General features: G+C 48.8%; 1 protein-coding gene across 3 annotated transcripts in view; it reads left to right on the plus strand.

Annotated features, from left to right (window-relative positions):
* Positions 1-21,719, plus strand: part of LOC105485721 (RUN and SH3 domain containing 2) — a 70,236-nt gene that overhangs the window by 45,455 nt on the left and 3,062 nt on the right. For 2 of the 3 annotated variants that reach the window (XM_071077971.1, XM_071077972.1), the window contains 7 exons: positions 9,223-11,328; positions 17,826-18,467; positions 18,703-18,888; positions 19,059-19,199; positions 20,595-20,671; positions 20,878-21,052; positions 21,143-21,248. In XM_071077971.1, the coding sequence (XP_070934072.1) occupies positions 9,315-11,328; positions 17,826-18,467; positions 18,703-18,888; positions 19,059-19,199; positions 20,595-20,671; positions 20,878-21,052; positions 21,143-21,248 (3,341 nt within the window). In that variant the 5' untranslated portion in view covers positions 9,223-9,314. Of the gene's footprint in view, positions 1-1,640; positions 2,778-9,222; positions 11,329-17,825; positions 18,468-18,702; positions 18,889-19,058; positions 19,200-20,594; positions 20,672-20,877; positions 21,053-21,142; positions 21,249-21,719 lie in introns of those variants that run through there. The other variant, XM_071077970.1, reaches the window with a different exon arrangement.

Consider the following 21,719-nt stretch of genomic DNA (forward strand, 5'->3'; position numbering starts at 1 on the left):
CAACCACCTGCAACCACTGGTTCAGAGGACAGATTATTTCTGGCTCTGGGGTAATCAGAGGAGACTTGATGGAGGAGTTGCTCTGGGCCTGGTAGGTTTGGATAATTTTGAACAGGGCCAAGTGTAACAGGAAGGAGAGTCTGAATGAACAAATGCAGCAGAGTGGAAATGATCTTCTGAAACATGTTTCAAGGATTGCATGATGGGAAACCAAGGTTGAGTGGAGTAGACAGCCGAGGGTGGGCACGGTGGCTCACACCTGTAATCCCAGTACTTTGGGAGGCCGAGGCACGTGGATCACCTGAGGTCAGGAGTTCAAAACCAGCCTGGCCAACATGGCAAAACCCCATCTCTTCTAAAAATATAAACCTTAGCCGGGTCATGGTGGTGGGTGCCTGTAATCCCAGCTACTCAGGAGGCTGAGACAGGAGAATCACTTGATCCCGGGAGACGGAGGTTGCAGTGAGCCAAGATCACGCCACTGCACTCCAGCCTGGATGACAAGAGTGAAACTCAAAAAAAAAAAAAAAAGAGTAGATAGCTGAGATGGATGACCTCTAAAGCCAAAATGAGGAGGCTCAACTTGATTCTCTGGGTAATGAGAAACCATTAAAATGGCCAGGAGGAGTGGCATGTTGAAGAAAGGTGGTGCTTTAGGGAGATGAATCTGGTAGTACTAAAAAGTAAATTACAAGTGGGGAGACTAGTTAGGAGGTGGTTGAGGTTTATAATGTAACAGTATTTGTGTTTTGTTTCTGGGTGGAAAATAATTTGATCTTTCCTCAAAAGCCCTAGATCTTTGGCAGTAGTGGTTAGGAAGTAAGTGGCAAGGTTGTCTGTGATGTAGTGAATTAAGCCAGGCACTAGAGGTCTGAGAGCTGCCACCTTCCATAGGCAACTGGAAACACTGGCTGTCCAGCACAATGCATGACTTAGCCTCACAGAAATTTCAGAGTCAAAGACCCTGGGCCCAGAGCTCTCATGGTAAGAAGCTTGAACTCCAAATGCTTGGTCATGAAGATTAACTTTGCCCTAACCTACAGATGCTTATCCAACCGTGCTTTGTGTTCTGTATCAGCTAGGCAAGAGGAAGGCAGAGTGACACCATTTCCTCACCTTTCAGTGGCTGGCTAGGAACAGCAGTCTCCCTCCTTCCTTCCCTTCCTCACTGTTCCCTGCTTTATAGGATCAAGGGGCCATGGCTGCTCAAACAAGTCAAGGCTGGAGATGGATCTTTGTGTCTTTGTGTGTTTTTGTTCTCTCTACAATTGACTCAGCTGAGCATGGTGTCAGTGGACACATGGGTGTCATAGGGAATAGGAGAAACAAGAAAGGAAAAGAAGTTACATCTCTTCCGGATCCTGAGGGATAGCTGTTATGGTCTTGGCCAGTGGTTTCTCCAAAGGCTTCTTTCTCAGGCCCTGAAATCCGAGGGCATGGCTGTGGAGTCCAGATAGTAGTCACCTTGGGAGGAGCCCTAGGCAGGGCTAGTGTTTGGGGACCAACCCCTGCTTGAGACTATCTCTGTATTCAAGCGTAGCAGCAGGGAGCAGTGACACAAAGTGGACAGAGACCTCACCGCAACTTCCTGTACAACTGGCTCTAGCTGCAGTTTCTTCCTTTTTTCCTTATTCCCACAGAATTGGCCCAGAACCTGAGGAGGGTGGAGCAGGGAAGGAGCAGAGGACTCTGTAGGTCTCCAAGCAGAACTGAGATTTCTCTCTGGCCTAGGAGAGACCACTGTCCCCTGCCTTCCTTTCCCTGGGAAGATAGGCTTCCTGGCCTCTCAGCCCAGCTAGAGGGATTCTGCCTCCACACAAACCCAGCTGGACCCAGCTGAGCACTGACTGAGAACCGATGTATGTGAGAGGGGCCAGTTCTACTTCAGCCACAGCGAGTAGACCTCTGAAGACCCAGGGAACTGAATTGAATACCGTGTTAGGAAGAGGGCCTGCAGCCTCCAGGTCCTTAAGACTTACCACCCCAGTGTACAGAAGCCTGCCTAGCACCCTGTCTCTCTAGGAAGGCCAGTGCTAAGACTCGTGGGCCATCCACCAGGACTGAGTTCAAGTTACTGCTGGCAGAATGGTGACTGGTCCCTGCAGCCTCCCTTCTGGGCTTCAGGAATCCCCTCCCAGGCTGACTGCCCCACCCTGAGGCTAGTCTGGAATCCTGGTTAGAGGAAAAAGCTGGAAAACAGAGTCATTCACAATGGGCAAAAAGAGGAGGGAGAGGTTTCTGGTTAAGATATAAAAGGAGGAGCCTAAAGAAGGAAGGAAGCTCCAAGGCTCTGCCCAGACATCTTCCCTGAGACGCCTAAGGACAAAAGAGGAGCTAGACACAACTCTCCCCATTTTTCCTTTGCTGTCTTGAGAGTTCTCCATCTTCCAGCACTGACTGCCCTCTGTGGCTGGCTCCTTTCTCTACCCTCCCCCTTCCCTAGGCTAAAGGGCCCACAGGGACTGGAAGGGAGGGAGGCTGAGTGGCTGTGCTGTGGGCCTGCCTGCTCCTTTCCCTTCCCCCTTCCCTTAGCAGCAACGTCACCGCATCACCAGCAGCCGCGGCAGCAGCACGGAGACTGGGGCTGGGATTGCGCAGCCTCCCTGCATTAGCAACGATGCCATTGTATTAGCAGAAATCAGATCTTAGGAAATCGGTCCAGTTCCCCTGTGTGGTCCCGTGGAACAGTGTCTCAGCTGGAACTGTCGAGGTAGAGCTTGGTCGGAGTGCAAAAGGGACAGACACATCAGGGGTCCAGCTCAAGGCTCCTGACAAAGGTATGGCTCAGGGAGCTGGGGGAGGGGCAGGGCAGAGATGCTAGGATACTGATCAGCACATTTGGGCCCTGGCTTCTGAGGGTTGGCTTTGTCTTTCCAAAAGGGAGAGGGGGACGGTGCTGGGGGGATAAAGGGAATGTGCGGGAGCACAGCATTAGACGAGCTCATCCATGCATACATTTGGGCTATGGTGCAGAGATGGGGAAAAGCCAAGGCTTGGGCTAATGCCATTTATGCTATTTTGTCAAGAAGCAGATCGCATCCTTCCTTTTGGGGCATTTCTAATGAAGCTTCTAGTATGGGTCAGGGATGGGGGAGTCAGATCTAGAAACAAAGGCTTAATGGGAGGAGACACCCCTATAGCTACTGTAAGTTTATGATGGAGAACATGCAAGGATCCATGCAGCTTTCAAGAGAAGGGGCTGGGAAGCCTTTCTGTCCACACACACATACATACATACATACATGCACATAGCTATACATGCACATAGACACACATACCATATCTTCTGGTGCTATGGGAGCCACCAGGCTCCAGGTAAGGATGGAGTAAGAAAACAGGGTGCCCCACAGTGTGTGGCAGGGGTAGGGACAGTCATTGTAATGCCTAGGGCACCTGACCTGTTACAATAAGCCTTCAAGAAGAGACCTAAGCGTAAGCTAACACTCCCAAATCTACCCTCCCGCCCTTCTCCCTTTGATCCTACCCAGGAGAGGACCAGTCAGGAAAAGGGTTATCAGCCCTACAGAGGCATCTTATCAGGATCTCAAGTCAAGGTCAGATTGCTAGAGAAGAGCAATTGAAGACCATTGTCTTTCCCGTCTTTATTCAGAAGGCCAAAAAAGAGGGAAGGGTTCTATGACTGGCAGAAAGACATTGATGACCAAAGCTAGAGGAAATCTTTTTTCTGGGGTTTTCCTGCCCAGAGTTGCTCCATTGCTGAGCAGGTAGGAAGAGTTCCCTAAATTCCCATTTCCACACCTGTAATCCCAGCACTTTGAGAGGCTGGGGTGGGAGGATCACTTGAGCCTAGGAGTTGAGACCAGCCTGGGCAACATGGTGAAACCCTGTCTCTACAAAAAATTTAAAAATTAGCCAGGCATTGTGGTGTGCACCTGTAGTCCCAGCTACTAAGGAGGCTGAGGTGGGAGGATCACTTGAGCCCAGGAGTTCAAGGTGCAGTGAGCTATGATCGCATCACTGCACTCTAGCCTAAGCAACAAAGCTAGACTCTGTCTGTAAAAAATAATTGTAAAAAAATTCCCACTTCTAATAACTACCTTGGTAGAGGGTTCAAAAACATAGGATAATAGGAGACAGTAGTGCCATGTTGTGCAAATATATAGTTGAGGAATACACTGGATAGTTATGGGAGTGTATTTGTTCCCAGGAAGTGTCTAGGAATGTGAACCACAGAGCAGGGAAAAATGAGACTTGAGACTATGTATGGGGCAGGGAGATGAGGGCTGGGAACTGGGGCAGGAGGTGAGATTGACAAGTGTGATCACAGCCTGGGGACAGTATGAAAGGGATTGTAGGTTCATAGAATAGAGAGGCAGATAGACATAACCTGCGTAAATGGAGGCTGAAATGTGGGTCTACCCAGGACAGGTAGGGTGCAGCTGCTCTGGGAGCAGAGTAATTGCAAGGACTTTAGGAAGAGGGTGTGGCCCCAATCATTTTCTGTGGAAGGCCATTGTAGTGGAAATAATTACAAATTGGGCAGACCTGGGAATGAATCCCATCTCAGATGTGTAAATATGGGCAAACTACTTATACACTCTAAGCTTTGGTTTTCTCATCTTTACAATGGGAAGGATTATGCCTACTTAAAAATGTTACAGTACATTTAAAGATGATGTATGTAAATTAATGGCATATAAGTATTGAATAAATGATCATTTATAGTATTATAATAGGACAAGAGATACCCATTTGGGACAAGGGCCAGGAAAGAGGCTCTCGTAGAACTTTCTTCTTATTCTGGATCCTCTGTTTCTTCCCCATCCGCATCTTCCATGTCTCTCCATTTAGTCAGGGCAGAAAAAGTCTGAAATGAGCTCTTCCAGCTCAGTGTTTTCTCTTCACCTTCATTAGAGGGGATGGGCCACTTGTCTTGATGTAGAAAAAGTCACTCCCAGGAAAGGAGCCTGAGATACACTCTCAGTAAATGTTCTCTGTGGTGTCATATGTACAGTTTACTCTTTTTTTCTTTTTTTTTTAAGATGGAGTCTCGCTCTGTCACCCAGGTTGGAGTGCAGTGGCACGATCTCAGCTCACTGCAAACTCCACCTCTTGGGTTCAAGTGATTCTCCTGCCTCAACCTCCCAAGTAGCTGGGATTACAGGAGCGTGCCACCACACCCAGCTAATTTTTGTATTTGTAGTAGAGACGGGGTTTCACCATGTTGGCCAGGATGTTCTCAATCTCTTGACCTCATGGTCCGCCTGCCTCGGCCTCCCAAAGTGCTGGGATTACAGGCGTGAGCCCCCATGCTGGGTCTACTCTCATTATATTCTTAACTGATCAAGAAAAAAGGTCAAAAGTTAGGATTCCTGAGTCTCATCTTAATTCTGTTATTTATTCACTGAGTGGTCTTGGGCAAGTCATTTCATTTTTCTGAGTGTAAATTTCCTTATTTTTGAAAATGAAGATGGCTCCGCCTCCTTTGGTAAGTTTATGTAAGGATCAGTAAGATATGACATACATAAAAAGTGCCTTGTAAGTAAATGTGAACCGGGTGGGCAAAGCATGAGTACAAAATCTCATGAGATGCCTGGAGAACTTCCCCTTAGATGGCTGAATTGGAATCGTCTATGGAGGAGCCATTGCTGGGCATTTCCCTTGGTTGTGTGGAGATCAAAAAGGAATAAGATCTTCTCTGAGATACAGAAGTATAAAATAAAATGAAATCAATCAGTGAAAGAGCTTGACAGTTAAAGTAGGATTCAATACAACCTAAATGTAAAAGCTAAAACTATACAGCTTTTAGAAGAAAACCATAGGTACATTTCTTTATGATCTTAGGACAGGTAAAGATTTCTTAGGATACAGAAAGATTTAACCATAGAGAAACAAACTGATAAATTGGTCAATTTAAATTTGATAAATTAAAAACTATCAAAAAACACAGTTAAGAAAACAGACAAGCCACAGGCTGAGAGAAAATGTTCATGAGACATATTATTTGACAGAGGACTTGTATCCAGAATGTTAAAACTCCTATAATTCAATCATAAAAAGACTAACAACTCAGGTTCTTTTAATGGGAGAAGTAGTCAACAAATAACCAGGCACCTACTGTGTTCAAGCACAGAGTTCACTGTATTGCAGTCTCCAGCCTCGGAACTGTGCTCCAGTCTGGGAGATAGATATGTCAACATTACATTACAACTGTTAGTGCCCTCCAGCCAAGGGCTCCGTCATCTCCCATGCTCATGTGTCCTTCATCTCTGATTTAGAGTCAGCTTTCTGCAATCTGTATCTGTGCATCAGGTTTTCCATATTAATGCATGTATGTCCTAGTAATGGTTTTGTGGGCAGAATCATACATTCTTTTATGTGATACTTGTGAATGCCTCTTGAAAATGCTTTAAAAAGGAAGAAAAGGTACTCATTGAAGGTCAGTGATGGCTGCAACCCATAAGTACCCCTAAAATTACTGCTATGTACGTAAGAAAGTTCTCTATACTCCTTTTAGTCCAGGCTTCGAGATTATGGCCAGGACTCCAGGGGAAACCTAGTATGTATGAAAGGAGAAACCCCCTCAAAGAAAAAAAATTGTTTAGGCCCGGCATGGTGGCTCACACCTGTAATCCTAGCACTTTGGAAGGCCAAGGCAGGTGGATCACTTGAGCCCAAGAGTTCGAGACCAGCCTTGGCAACATGGAGAAACCATATCTCTACAAAAAATACAAAAATTAGCCAGGTGTGGTGGCACACGCCTGTGGTCCTAGCTACTCAGGAGGCTGAGGCTACGGTGAGGCTGCAGTGAGCCATGATCGCACCACTGCACTCCAGCCTGGGAGTGAGAACCTGTCTCAAAAAAAAAAAAATTTGCTTAAATTTTTAAAATTGCTTAAAAATTGCAAAAAATGGGTATTTATTATGTACAAATTAGAAAATACAGCTAAAGCAAAAAGAATAAAATTAAAAATCCAAATCACTCAACAGTGATTTTACCCATCCCAGATGGAGAGAAGTAGTATCTTGTTGCAATTTTTATTACTCTAATGACTAATGATGTTGAACATCTTTTCATGTGCTGGTTAGCCACTTGTATGTCTTCTTCAGAGAAATGCCTATTCATACTGTTTGCCCTGTTTTAAACTGGATCATATGTCTTCTTTTCTTTTTGAGACAGAGTCTCACTCTCTCGCCAGGTTGGAGCGCTGTGGCATGATCTCAGCTCACTGCAACCTCCGACTCTCTGGTTCAAGCGATTATCCTGCCTCAGCCTCCCAAGTAGCTGGGATTACAGGCATGCACTACCACACCCAGCTAATTTTTATATTTTTAGTAAAGACGGGATTTCACCATGTCGGCCAGGGTAGTCTCGATCTCCTGACCTCGTGATCCTCCCGCCTCCTCCCAAAGCGTTAGGATTACAGGCATGAGCCACCGTGCCCAGCTTCAAATGTCTTCTTATTGTTGAGTTGTAAGAGTTCTTTATATATTCTGATTAGAAGTCTTTTATCAGGTGTATGAGTTGCAAATATTTTCTCCCATTTTATGGATTGTCTTTTCACTTTCTTGGTGGTATCCTTTGAAGCACAAAAGGTTTTGGTTCTTACCGAGTCCAATTTATGTTTTTTCTTTTGTCACTTGTGCCTTTGGTGTCATATCTAAGAAACCATCACCTAATCCAAGATAACAAAGATTTACTCCTATGTTTTCTTCTATAACCCTTAATCTTGTAGCTCAGACTGTCTTAATGTCTGCCCTTCTACATCTCTACCCATTAGCCCAATAAACACACAAAGGCTTGGAAGCTCAACAGAGGAGCCTGCCTTCCTCTCAGAAGAGGGGAGGAAGCAAGATTGTAAATAATAATTGCTGCTTAAATTTAACACAATTGTATATTAATACCTTGTCCCTCATACATATACTTAGCCATATTTTTTATGCATTGTTTGTTCATGTCCTTGAGTATATGTGACTTGCCTCAGCCCTTACCACATTCCACATGAGCTGGGACCCTGTGGTCTAAATGAGTTAAATTTTAAGAGATTGATGGTGTCAAGGATTCAGTTAAATGATGAAGAGAAAGGCATTGGGGGATTTAGACTCAAGGTGAGTGAAAAGGAAATAATAGGAATAAAAAAAGAAGGGAAATGAATGAATTTGGAACATTACATGTGAGGAGTCGAAGGGAATGAAGACTGTTGCAACCTGAACGTGGAAACACAGCAAACTAGAACTTGAGCAGGCCACACTGCCATGGTGCAGCCAAGAGACCAGAGAAGCTCAGGATGGGTTCTGTGTCCTTGGCACCAGGAGACCTTGAACAAGAGAAAACTTTGCTTTAGCCTATAAGAGGTAAAACTGGGATGAGAAGACTTTCCAGTGGATCCCATTAGTGAAGGTTCTAAGCTAAAACTGGGCAGCATTTGGGCACTTCAGGATGTCTATCCTGAGCTAGACACATGTTAAGAGTGTATTATGCCTTTCATGTTTATCTTATGATGTGTTAGAATGATACAAAAGACATAAAACTAGGTCCCCCCACCCCCATTGAGGAGGAAGAGGTTGACATCAGTCATAACTTGCAGTCACCCTAATGCCCAACTCAGTCTCTGCATTCAAGAAGTTCTAGTACAGCAGTGAGGATAGTAAGGATACTTAGCCCACGGTCATCAGAGAGGGACAAATATTCTGGGGCTCATAGGACGAGAAAGGGGATCAGAGATAACAGTCACTTGGTCAGATCATACCGTATATTTTAAAATATGCTTCTTGCAAAATTACAGCTTATTGCTATGAGTTCATATTATTCATGATTTTCCCTCATCTGTAAACTTGTGTGCTGTAGCTGTGTCTAAGCCTTAGACGTCCTAGATGTTTTTTTCTTAATTGTGTCATTATTCATAGTTGTTTTGTGCTAAGGACTAGTCATTGGTTACTGCCAAGGACATAGTCCTTGAAAGAGAAGGGGAAAGTACTGCCCAAACCTTCATATGTGGCATTAGAAGGACTTGGCCTTTTGTCATAATTTGATGCATGGTGACCTTAAAATTAAGGGGGACCTCAGGTGCTGCACCTGTGCAATGCAGAAAGCATGGTTAGGTCCCCACCCACCTATTGGGCTGTGTGGTCAAGCTCCATCTTGACTCAAGCCTTTTCTCTTCCTGGGCTCTTCTCCATCTGAAAATGCTGTAGGGAAGGGCATGCCCCTGACTTCCAGGGAGGTGACATTAGGTTCCCTTTCTTTCCCTCTCTCTCCAGGTGCCAAGCTCTCCTGATGAAATGTGTTCTGCCCCACTGGGCTCCAGGGACAGTGTCTGGTGCTGTTGAAGCCCTTATTCGAACTTTCCAGAATGGATAGTCCCCCAAAGCTGACTGGAGAGACCCTCATCGTTCATCACATCCCCCTGGTGCACTGCCAGGTCCCAGACAGGCAGTGCTGTGGAGGAGCAGGTGGAGGTAGTGGGAGCACAAGACCTAATCCCTTCTGCCCACCTGAGCTGGGCATCACCCAGCCTGATCAAGACCTAGGACAAGCTGACTCTCTGCTGTTCAGCAGCCTGCACTCTGCTCCAGGAGGAACTGCACGGTCTATAGACAGCACCAAGAGTAGGAGTCGGGATGGAAGAGGCCCTGGAGCCCCCAAACGACACAACCCCTTCTTGCTGCAGGAGGGTGTGGGTGAGCCAGGACTTGGTGACCTGTATGATGACAGCATTGGTGACAGTGCCACCCAGCAGTCCTTCCACCTGCATGGCACTAGCCAGCCCACCTTTCATCTATCCTCTTTCCAGCTGCCACCATCTGGCCCCGGAGTGGGCAGGCCATGGGGGGCAACACGCAGTCGGGCTGGAGTGGTGGAAGGGCAGGAACAGGAGCCAGTGACGACCTTGGATACCCAGCAGTGCAGCGCCAGCCACTGCTGCCGGCCAGAGCTGGAAGCAGACACTATGGAGCTGGATGAGTGTGGGGGACCTGGTGGGAGTGGCAGCGGGGGTGGAGCCAGCGATACCTCTGGCTTTTCCTTTGACCAGGAATGGAAGCTTAGTTCAGATGAATCCCCAAGGAACCCTGGATGCTCTGGCTCAGGGGCCCAGCACTGCCGCTGCAGTAGCACATCCAGTCAGTCCGAGGCAGCTGACCAGTCCATGGGCTACGTGAGCGACTCTTCCTGCAACAGTTCAGATGGTGTGCTGGTCACCTTCAGCACCCTCTACAACAAGATGCATGGCACTCCCCGTGCCAATCTCAACTCTGCCCCACAGTCCTGCAGCGACTCTTCCTTCTGCAGCCACTCAGACCCTGGCGCCTTCTACCTGGATCTGCAGCCCTCCCCAGCTGAGTCTAAGATGTCTTATGAGTCCCATCACCCTGAAAGTGGAGGAAGGGAAGGGGGCTATGGTTGCCCTCATGCCTCATCTCCTGAGCTTGATGCCAACTGCAACTCCTACCGCCCACACTGTGAGCCATGCCCAGCAGTGGCTGACCTCACAGCCTGCTTCCAAAGCCAGGCCCGTCTTGTTGTGGCCACACAAAATTACTATAAACTTGTCACCTGTGACCTGTCCTCCCAATCATCCCCAAGCCCTGCTGGCTCTTCCATCACCAGCTGCTCTGAGGAACACACCAAGATAAGTCCCCCACCAGGCCCTGGCCCAGACCCAGGCCCCAGCCAGCCCTCTGAGTATTACCTATTCCAGAAGCCAGAAGTCCAGCCAGAGGAACAAGAAGCAGTGAGTTCCTCCAGCGAGGCAGCAGCTGCTGTGGGCCCCACTGTGCTTGAGGGGCAAGTATACACGAATACTTCACCCCCCAACCTCAGCACTGGACGTCAGCGCTCCCGCAGCTATGATCGCAGCCTGGAGCGCAGCCCTCCTGTCCGCCTGGGCTCACTGGAACGCATGTTGAGTTGCCCAGTGCGCTTAAGTGAGGGCCCTGCAGCCATAGCCGGGCCTAGCTCCCCACCCAGGAGGGTCACCTCCTTTGCCGAGCTGGCCAAGGGCCGGAAGAAAACTGGAGGCTCTGGCTCGCCCCCACTTCGTGTGAGTGTTGGGGACTCCTCCCAGGAGTTCTCACCCATCCGAGAAGCCCAGCAAGATCGGGGGGCCCCACTGGATGAGGGCACTCGCTGTAGCCACAGCCTGCCACCCATGCCCTTGGGGCCAGGCATGGACTTACTTGGCCCAAAGCCAAGTCCACCCTGGTCCACCCAGGTCTGTCAGGGACCCCACTCCAGTGAGATGCCTCCTGCTGGCCTTAGAGCTGCGGGGCAAGGCCCCCTGGCTCAGCTGATGGATCCAGGGACTGCTCTCCCGGGGAGCCCAGCCAACAGCCATACCCAGAGGGATGCAAGAGCTAGAGCTGATGGTAAGAAGCCTAAGGGTTAGCGAATATGTGGCTATTCACCAGCAGGATATGCATGGCCACCTCCGTGACGGGTCCCCGCCAAACCACCCTGTCCATACCACCAGAGGTTCCACATCCTAGATCTGTTATCCCTCCAGGCCAGGGCAGGTCCCACAGCTACAGTGGAGTGGGCTCACTGAGGAAAGACAGAGGACTCAAAAATACACTGAGCAGACCCGGCGCAGTGACTCACGCCTGTGATCCCAGCCCTTTGGGAGGCCGAGGCGGGCGAATCACTTGAGGTCAGGAGTTTGAGACCAGCCTGACCAACATAATGAAACCCCATCTCTACTAAAAAATAAAATTTGCCAGGAGTGGTGGCACCCGCCTGTAATCCCAGCTACTCAGGGGGCTGAGGCAGGTGAATCGCTTAAACCCAGGAGGCGGAGGTTGCACTGAGCCGAGATCACACCAATGCACTCCAGCCTGAGCAGACAGGGTGAGACTCTGTCTCAAAAAAAAAAGAAAAAGAAAAAATACACTGAGGAGATAAAATCAGCAGGACTTAGAGGCTGATTGGGAAATGAAGGATTCAGAAGACTGATTCTGAACCTGGATGATGGGAAAGATGAGGCCATGGATAAGGGGCTGTAATCACAGGAGATTTCCTGGAAGAGGGATAAGACATCAGTTAGGTTTGGACATTTAGGAATTTGCGGTGCCTAAGGGGCAACCAAGGGATACGTCTAACAACAACACACACTGAGCGTCAGGTTTTTTTTTTTCTTTTTGAGACGGAGTCTTGCTCTTTCGCCCCGGCCGGAACACAGTGGCCTCCCTAGGCCAGCTCTTTCCCTATTTATTTTGTTACATTTTAAATATATATTTTATACTAGTGTGTTAAGGGGGTGCTGGTGACAGAGAGATGAGAGGGATGACTGTTTTCAAGGATTCCAGCTAAGGATGGAAACAGAAAATGTAGTCGATCATTAAAATGCAGAGATGGCAGTGTTGCATACTGGCCAGTGAGAGGGGTATCTAGATCAGACTGAAATGTCGGAGGAACTGCTAATGCAGTTTACATTTAAGGCCAATCTAGAAAGATGATTAGGATTAGTCTTTGTGAAGACTTGTAAGAAGAATGTTCTAGGCTCACAGGATAGTCTGTACAAAACCACAAAGGTACAGAATAGCTTGACCCTTTCTAGGAACTGCATATAATTTGGTGTAGCCATAGTGGAAAACAGGTGGAACCACTGAAAGATTTTAGTCAGAGAAATGGCTTTTGGCATTTGTTTGTTTTTGTTTGGTTTGGTTTTTCTGTCTGCTTAATTGTATGTTTTGATTTGCATTTTAGAAAGATCATGGTTGTTTGCTCCTTCAGGCCTTGTTTAAAAAAAAAAAGTAATTGGGCTGGGCACAGTGGCTCATGCCTGTAATCCCAGCACTTTGGGAGGCCGAGACGGGCGGATCACAAGGTCAGGAGATCGAGACCATCCTGGCTAACACGGTGAAACCCCATCTCTACTAAAAAATACAAAAAACTAGCTGGGCGAGGTGGCGGGTGCCTGTAGTCCCAGCTACTCAGGAGGCTGAGGCAGGAGAATGGCGTAAACCCGGGAGGCAGAGCTTGCAGTGAGCTGAGATCACGCCACTGCACTCCAGCCTGGGCGACAGAGCGAGACTCCGTCTCAAAAAAAAAAAAAAGTAATTGGATCACTGGTTGTTTGGGTAGAAGATGGACTGGAAGGGATGTCTTCCCTGAAGTCAGGAGAAAGCACTGTGCAGATTGGAAAGTCATTGGAATAAAAGTGGTAGCTGGCACTCGCTAGACATGGTGACTCACACCTGTAATCCCAGCACTTTGGGAGGCCAACGCAGGCAGATCACCTGAGTTCAGGAGTCCAAGACCAGCATGGCCAACATGGTGAAACCCCATCTCTACTAAAAATACAAAAATTAGCTGGGTGTGGTGGTGCACACCTGTAATCCCAGCTATGTGGAAGGCTGAGGCAGGAGAATCGCTTGAACCCAGGACGCAGAGGTTGCAGTGAGCCTAGATCATGCCACTGCACTCCAGCCTGGGAAACAGAGTGAGACTCTGTCTCAAAAATAAAAAACAAAAGTAGTAGCTAAAGCTATGCTTGTGGCTGAGAGAGGATCCAGGGAGAATATGTGGAGTTATAAAGGGAAGAAGGGGATACTGTGACTTAAGGGATGAGCAGCAGCCTTAAAAGAGACTGAAAAGAATTAGGACAATAGAAGAAAAAGCAGGAGAGGTCAGGCATGGTGGCTCATGCCTGTAATCCCAGCCCTTTGGGAGGCTGAGGTGGGCGGGTCACCTGAGGTCAGGAGTTCAAGACCAGCCTGACCAACATGGTAAAACCCCGTCTCTACTAAAAATACAAAAATCAGCTGGGTGTGGTGGCGGGTGCCTGTAGTTCCAGCTACACACGCTGAGGCAGAATTGCTTGAACCTGGGAGGCAGAGGTTGCAGTGAGCCAAGATTATGCCACTGCACTCCATCCTGGGTGACAAAGTGAAAGTCCATCTCAAAAAGAAAAGAAAAACCAGGAGAGAGTGAAGTCACAGGAACCAAAGGAGGAGAAAGTTTAAAAAAAGAGTTTGAACCAAAAGAGTTCTAAAGAGAAATCACCTAAGATAATGAAGAATCCTGAAGGCAACATTCGGGAGTAGTGAGAGTGGAAGCCAAATCTCAGAGGGTTTAGAAGGAAAGGGAGGTGAAGCAGGGATAGCAGTCCTGTAGCCTTAGGTTGGGTCTGTTGGCTTTGCAAAAGAAAATGTTTAAAAGCCATAAATAGTATCTGTGCTGTCAGGGAGATCACAGTCCATCAGAAGACCTCTTGCTCCTAACATACGCTGAAGAGCTGTCCTTGGGGTGGGCACAGGAGGGAGATCTCTAGGGAAAAGGCAGGATCAGAAACAGCAAGGATCGAGTGGGTCCTTTGAACCCACTCCCTTCTTAGAGTGCAGTGTCTGTGTGCTGGGTGCATCTCATGGGATACTATGACTGGCGTTCTGAGGGCAAGAAATATCCTGGTCAGAGATGTGAGGAGAGGAGTTAAAAAGTGTTTTCTCTATCAGATTAAGACTTTTCATATCAAGATGCTGCTCTGTTCCATAAGTCTCCAGTCTTCTCTTGATTCTGTACAGCTTTTTTCTAAATCAAAAACAAATGACAATTCATCAAGCTTTGAATGACAAAAGAAGGGACCAGTAGATCCAATCTAGGAATGACAGTATAGAAAGCTGAGAAGGTCGGCTGGGCAAGGTGGCTCACACCTATAATCCCAGCACTTTGGGAGGCTGAGACAGGAGGATCACTTGAAGCCAGGGGTTTGAAACCAGCCTGGGCTATATAGTGAGACCCTGTGTCACCAGAAAAAAAAAATTAAAAATAGCTGGGAGTGGTGGCACACGCCTGTAGTCCTAGCTACTCAGGAGGCTGAGGCGGGAGGATCGCCTGAGCCCAGGATTTTGAGGCACAGTGAGCTATGATCCCACCACTGCATTCCAGCCTGGGCAAAAAGTGAGATCCTGTCTCTAAAAAAAATTAAAGTAGGCCAGGTGTGGTGGCTCACACCTGTAATCCCAGCACTTTGGGAGGCTGAGGTGGGCAAATCATTTGAGGCCAGGAGTTCGAGACCAGCCTGGCCAACATGGAGAAACCCCATCTCTACTAAAAATACAAAAATTAGCCAGGCATGGTGGCGCACGCCTGTAGTCCCAGCTACCTGGGAGGCTGAGGCACAAGAATCACTTGAACCTGGGAGGCGGAGGTTGCAGTAAGCTGAGATCGCACCACTGCGCTCCAGCATGGGTGACAGAGTGAGACTCTGTCTCAAAAAAAAGTAAATTTAAAAAAAAAAAAGGGCAGCTGAGACGGCTCTTTGAGATACTGAGCAGCAGAATCAAGATTTAAAGGGATCTTACTGAATCTTGAAAGAACAAAACTAATAAAGCAGAGACCAATGTGAAATTTGATATGTAACCTGCACTTGAGTTGATTTGGGATACTTGATTGCAAACTCAGAATGAGTCAGCAGTTGGTAGAGCTTCCAAAAAGTTAAGATGAGTGGATTCATTCATAGACTCCAGAAAGAAAGAGTGGATAGTCTCTCACTCCTCCGAACCAGTGAGTGCTCAGTGGTATTCCATTGAGTTCTGGGCACCACATTTTAAGAAGGAACCGGGGGACTGGGGCTATTTGACCTAGAGAAAAACTGACTCGGGTGAATACAGTCTCTGTCTCTGGTTTTCTTAATGAATGTCACATAGAAAAGTAAGAAAACTTATTCTGTGTATTCCCTGAGGGTAGAACTAAGACCCATTCCCCACAGGGACCCCCTTCTTACCTGATCTTATTCCTCTGCCTCAAACTGTATCCTGGGAACTTAGCAGAGAGGAGTTTTAAAAGGGTAGGAATAAGCAGTCTAATTCAGACATATTTTATATAGGGGGTATAAGAAAGCTGTGGTTGGGATGACCTAATCCGATAGCCAGAGTCAGCTCAGCCTTGAAAACTGATAAACAGGCGGAAAGGAAGAACACATTCCCAATGGGAAAAGCAGTGTGCTTTATGACAGGGATGTACCGGGAAGAGTAGGGTCAGTGGGGGCAGGTGTGGAAGTCTGAGGGGAGAGCAGCCTAGCTTGTAGCAGGTGTGGGCACCTAGCTCGCTGAGAAAATTAGACTTTATTCTGGAAGATAAAATTTGTATCTCAGAAGCTAGTTGGTGTATGTAAGAAGCTTCTGGTTCAAGCCAGTGAGACTGGCTTGAATCAAGAGTGACTGTGGAGATTCCCTCATTTAACAGATTATTCACTGCATACTGTGTGCCAGCCTCTGTTCCAGGCATTATGGATCCAGCAGTGAACAATATAAAATCCCACTTTTCTGGAGCTCTTATGAGTAGTAATGGACAATAAACACACTAAAAGGACAACTTTTAATTGCTGGAAAGTTCAACAGTGCTGAAAAGAAAATGAAACAAGATAATGAGATAGAGAGCAACTTGCCAGAGGGGCTGAGGTAGTCAGAGAAGGTCTTATTGAGGGGGTGGTATTTGAGCTGATGCCTGAATGGTGAGAAGATTCAGGCAGAAAGAAAAGCAGGTGCAAAAGGCCCCGAGATGTTCATGCACCTGGTATGTTTAAGGACGGGGAAGTGTGGCTGGAGCACAGTGAGCCAGGGAGAATGCAGAGTTTGTGTAAGCACTGACTGGGGATAGCAGGAGGGTGGAGCTTGCAAGTGTCCCCTGGGAGTGATTCAGAAGCACCTCCCTAATGGGACTGTGGTCCCCATCCCCTCTGACTCTTTGATGTAAATAAGATGAGAGATAGGAAAACCTGGCCTGATACAATTTCACATGTAGTACCAATGTGGTAAAAAGAACAGTGGCTCCGAAATCAGACTCTGGGTTAGGCAGAATTCTAGCTCTGCCACTTCCTAGTTGTTTGACCTTGAGCAAGTGTTTTAATCTGTCTACATTTCACATTTCCTAATCTGTCAAGAGAACTAATTCCCGCCTCACAGAGATAGCCCCCCTGCTGGTGAGCTTTCACCAGGGCTTTAGGCCAGGTGCGTGCTTATAGTGCCATCTTGCGTTTATTCGGAGATCTACAGTGTTTTGTTGGAAGTACAGTCCATCCACTGTCCCACTCCAGTGTCCTGGAGTTTTGTGTTTAGTTCTGAGCACCGTATTTTGAGGGACATTGACCTGAAGACTGCCTGAAAGAACAGGAGAGGCCCAGCCTTGGGGAACATACCTCCGTTCAGGGGGTGCAAATGTGGACTCTGAGGTTCCAATACCAGGATCGTGAAAAGAGTGGGGAGTAGGGGTAGATACGGGTAACAGGAAGGCTGCAAGTAAAGAAATATCTTACTATGGTTAGATATGCTCAAGAATGAGATGTGCTGGCATGATTGGAGATGGGATAATGAACAAAAGCTTGAAATCAATAACATCTGAAATATTTTCATCACTGAAAATGTGTGACTGTGACTCCAAGACTTAGAAACCAAGAAAATGGTTCTGTATCGGAAAAAACGAGAAAGGTAATGGATGAGCTGCTATAGCACATTTTAAATGAAAGCAGAACTATAAAGAAGAATGATCTGGAGATCAAGAGGAAGGTCCAGGCTAAAGCTGTGGGTTTGGGAGTCATCCTGTGGCAGTCTGAACTCAAACTGTGTAAGAAAGAAGGCATAAGGTGATATGTAAGAGTTGAGCCTTAAGATACACTCACCTTTGGAGTCATGAAAATGAAGAGGGACTGAACAGCAGAGAGGTACAAGACAGTCCAGCACCATAAAAAACAATAGGAAACGTTTTACAAAAGAGGGGAGCAGTGTCCCAGTCCACAAACTTCTACCCCATTCAATTCCTGCCAGTCAGGTCCCTGACCCTCTCCCCTCTCCCATCTCTGCTTCTGGGTTTTCTCTCATATGGGTTTCAGTGTCTGTCTACTGATTTCTTCTCCATCCCTTTGCTACAGGGGGTGGCACTGAGAGCCGACCAGTCCTTCGCTACAGCAAGGAACAGAGGCCAACCACGCTACCCATCCAGCCCTTCGTGTTCCAGCACCACTTCCCCAAGCAGCTGGCTAAGGCCCGGGCCCTCCACAGCCTTTCCCAGCTCTACAGCCTCTCAGGCTGCAGCCGTACACAGCAGCCTGCCCCACTGGCTGCCCCTGCTGCTCAAGTCTCAGTCCCAGCTCCCTCAGGGGAGCCGCAGGCATCCACTCTCCGAGCCACTGGCAGAGGTGCCAGGAAAGCTGGGTCTGAGCCAGAGACCTCTCGGCCATCGCCCCTGGGAAGCTACTCCCCCATCCGGAGTGTTGGCCCCTTTGGGCCCAGCACTGACTCTTCTGCCTCCACTTCGTGCTCCCCTCCTCCAGAGCAGCCCACAGCCACAGAAAGCCTGCCCCCATGGAGCCACTCCTGTCCTCCTGCTGTCCGGCCTGCCACCTCCCAGCAGCCGCAGAAGGAGGATCAGAAGATACTGACCTTGACTGAGTACCGGCTCCATGGAACAGGAAGCTTGCCGCCTCTGGGCTCCTGGCGATCTGGCCTCAGCCGAGCAGAGAGCCTGGCCCGGGGAGGTGGTGAGGGCAGCATGGCCACCAGGCCCAGTAATGGTAGGAGCTCCAGTATCTCCCTCCCCAACCCGCCACCTCACACAAGCACCTCCACCACCTCCCCTTTGAGTGGCTGCTTACAGTCTCGCCTGGGGCCAGAGGTTAGGATGTCTGCGTCCTTCCTCAGCATCTGTAGATAATAACCTAGTGTTTCATGCGGGCCGCTGGGTGGGTGTCAAACTGTCTCACTGTCTCCTGCCAACTCTTGTCTTTCTGCTCATCTGTCTGCTTCCAGCCAACCACCTATCCCCTCAAGCCCTTAAGTGGCGGGAATACAGGAGGAAGAACCCACTAGGGCCACCGGGTTTGTCAGGGATCCTAGACCGAAGATCACAAGAAGCTCGGCTGGCCCGAAGAAACCCTATCTTTGAGTTCCCTGGCTCCCTCAGTGCTGCCAGCCATCTGAACTGCCGGCTGAATGGTGTGTGAGCAGGGTCCCCAGTACACCCGGGGCAGGCTCTGCCATGGCTGGGAAGGGCTAGAGAAGGGGTCAGTCCCAAAGGAACATGTCTCAGACAGTACAAGGCACTGAACTGGGCTGGAACTCCTGCACCGAGAGTTGCTCAGGATTGACTTTTCTCTTCTTTCCAGGCCAAGCAGTGAAGCCGTTTCCACTGACCTGCCCTGACTTCCAGGACCCCTTTTCCTTGACGGAGAAGCCTCCAGCTGAGTTTTGTCTGTCCCCAGATGGCAGCTCAGAGGCCATTTCCATTGACCTGCTTCAGAAAAAAGGTACATATAACCCCCAGCTCAGGCCAGGGACTCTGCTGTCACTACCTCCTCACACTTGCCCTACTACCTAGCCAGTCTTAAATCTCTAAGTGCTGGCCGGGCCCGGTGGCTCAAGCCTGTAATCACAGCACTTTGGGAGGCCAAGGCAGGTGGATCATGAGGTCAGGAGTTCGAGACCAGCCTGGCCAACATGGTGAAACCCCATCTCTACTAAAAATACAAAAAAAATTTGCTGGGCGTGGTGGTGGGCGCCTGTAATCCCAGCTACTCGGGAGGCTGAGGCAGGAGAATCATTTGAACCCAGGAGGTGGAGGTTGCAGTGAGCTGAGATCACACCATTGCACTCCAGCCTGGGCAACAGAAGTGAAAACTCCATTTGAAAAAAAAAAAACAGAAACAAATCTCCAGGCTCTAGGGTCGGAGGAGAAAGCTGTGTATCATGAGTGCATATGACTGAGCAAGGGTCATTCATCAGAGGCTTTCGGAGTCGGGCTCCAGTCCCTTCCTGCAGTGAGCAAAGTCTCATGAGGAGGCTTCCATGTCATCAAAAAAATGCCTCAGTGCTCTTGGAGGGGCAGGTGAAGGTACTAGAGGGCCTGGCAGCTTGGGTAAGCGTGTTGGTGACATCTAGTAAGATGAAGACTGACAAGACCCACTCTAAGAACATTTTTAGGGAGATGGAGAGAACTGAGCATAATTGTGGGCTGAAGATGAGCCTGTGAAGAGAGCTTAAGTTCCCTGCAAAGGCAGAAGGGGAGAATCAGAGCTCAGGGAGAAAGAACCCGGGCAAGAAGGGAAACAGCCACCTTCCTCCAGGACATGAAGGGGATGCAAGTGGGCAGGGGAGTGGGGGGTGTACATATGAGATTGTTACGAATTTTGGAGGCAGAGGGAAGTTAAAAGAGTTTATAACTAGGGGCCCCTGTTCTCTGAAGCAGAACCAAGGGCTTGAGAGGAGTGGTGTCGATTTCACATGGCAACTTGAGGGTATGGCAGGGAGTGCTGACAAGGCACGTATCAAAGAATCGCCCTTGTCTGGCACTGGTGTGAGGGACTTGGGTTTTCTTCAGGTCAGTGGCCTGGTTTCTCAGAGTGGAGAAAACTGATAGTTGGCCTGAGCCAGGATTGGAATAAGAGGACTGAGAGGTGAGGACGTTGGGAGGCTTGACAATGGCATCATTGAGGTGGCTCCAGGCTGGGAAGTAGACAGGAAGAGCTTAAGAACTGGGTAGAACCAGAAAAGGGCCAGGCCTGAATGTTCTGATGAGACCCACATGCAGATGTGGAGACTGAGTAAGTGTGGGAGCCCTTTCCCACCCCCGCTGAAGTTTCAGCCCCAGCTGAGTTGGCTAAGGACTTGCTCAGGGACCTGTCATATCACATTCTTCCTTGCAGGGCTGGTAAAAGCTGTTAACACCGCTGTGGACCTCATTGTGGCCCATTTTGGCACAAGCCGGGATCCCGGGGTGAAGGTAGGCGAGGAAATGTGAAGAGCTGAGCTCTGCCTGCACGCCCTTACCTGTCCTGCGCTACCACCTTCCCTTGCTGTCTTGCATTTAGAGCCCAGGGTTGGGTACTTAGGAATGGGGATGGCAAGAGGGGAACCATGAGGGCCTGCTATGAGAGGACCACAGTCAGGCCTGAGGCAGTTTACTGCACTTCCCTACCACACCTACAGGCAAAGCTGGGAAACAGTTCTGTGAGCCCCAATGTGGGCCACCTGGTTCTGAAGTACTTGTGCCCTGCTGTCCGCGCTGTGCTGGAGGATGGGCTCAAGGCCTTTGTACTGGACGTCATCATCGGGCAGCGTAAGAACATGCCATGGAGTGTGGTTGAGGCTTCCACACAGCTAGGTAGGTGCTGGGTGCCAAGACGGGGACCCGGGGCTGAATTTAGGGTTCCAGAAATTGGTCATGTGACCTGCAACCCTGGCTTCCTCCCAGGCCCATCCACCAAGGTCCTGCATGGCCTCTACAACAAAGTCAGCCAATTCCCAGAGCTCACCAGTCATACCATGCGCTTCAACGCCTTCATCCTCGGCCTGCTCAAGTGAGTGCACAGAGCGGCAAGATCCCCTAAACAACTTGCTCTGCCCCCGACCCCCGGGCTCTGCCTGTGCCAAGGAACCAACTCCCTGGACAGACAGAAAGGGTGGATCTGGAGGGTCCTCCCAGTCTGCTATGACCTCTCAGTAAGTCACTGCCTTCCCACTGTGCCCATGACTCTGACACTGGTCACCAGCGTGGGCTGCTTTTACAAATCTGTAATCTGACTTATTTGGAAATTAGTCGGGTTTCTTAATTTCTCTGGACCTTGTAAACCCTGATCCTCTCCATTCCAGCACCACTTCCAAATCCTGCTTGACCCTAAGTCCACCTTGGGACCCACATCCTAGTAACATGCTTTCTCAGGTATGGGCCCAGGCCATCTCCTTTGGCCCTGAGCTGCCTGTACTTTCACACAGTAGCCACCTTGATTTCTTAGGTCTACTGCAGGCTGACTTCACTCCAGGGGGAAGCA

Source organism: Macaca nemestrina, chromosome 14 (genome assembly GCF_043159975.1).
Source record: "Macaca nemestrina isolate mMacNem1 chromosome 14, mMacNem.hap1, whole genome shotgun sequence".
NCBI lineage: Eukaryota > Metazoa > Chordata > Mammalia > Primates > Cercopithecidae > Macaca > Macaca nemestrina.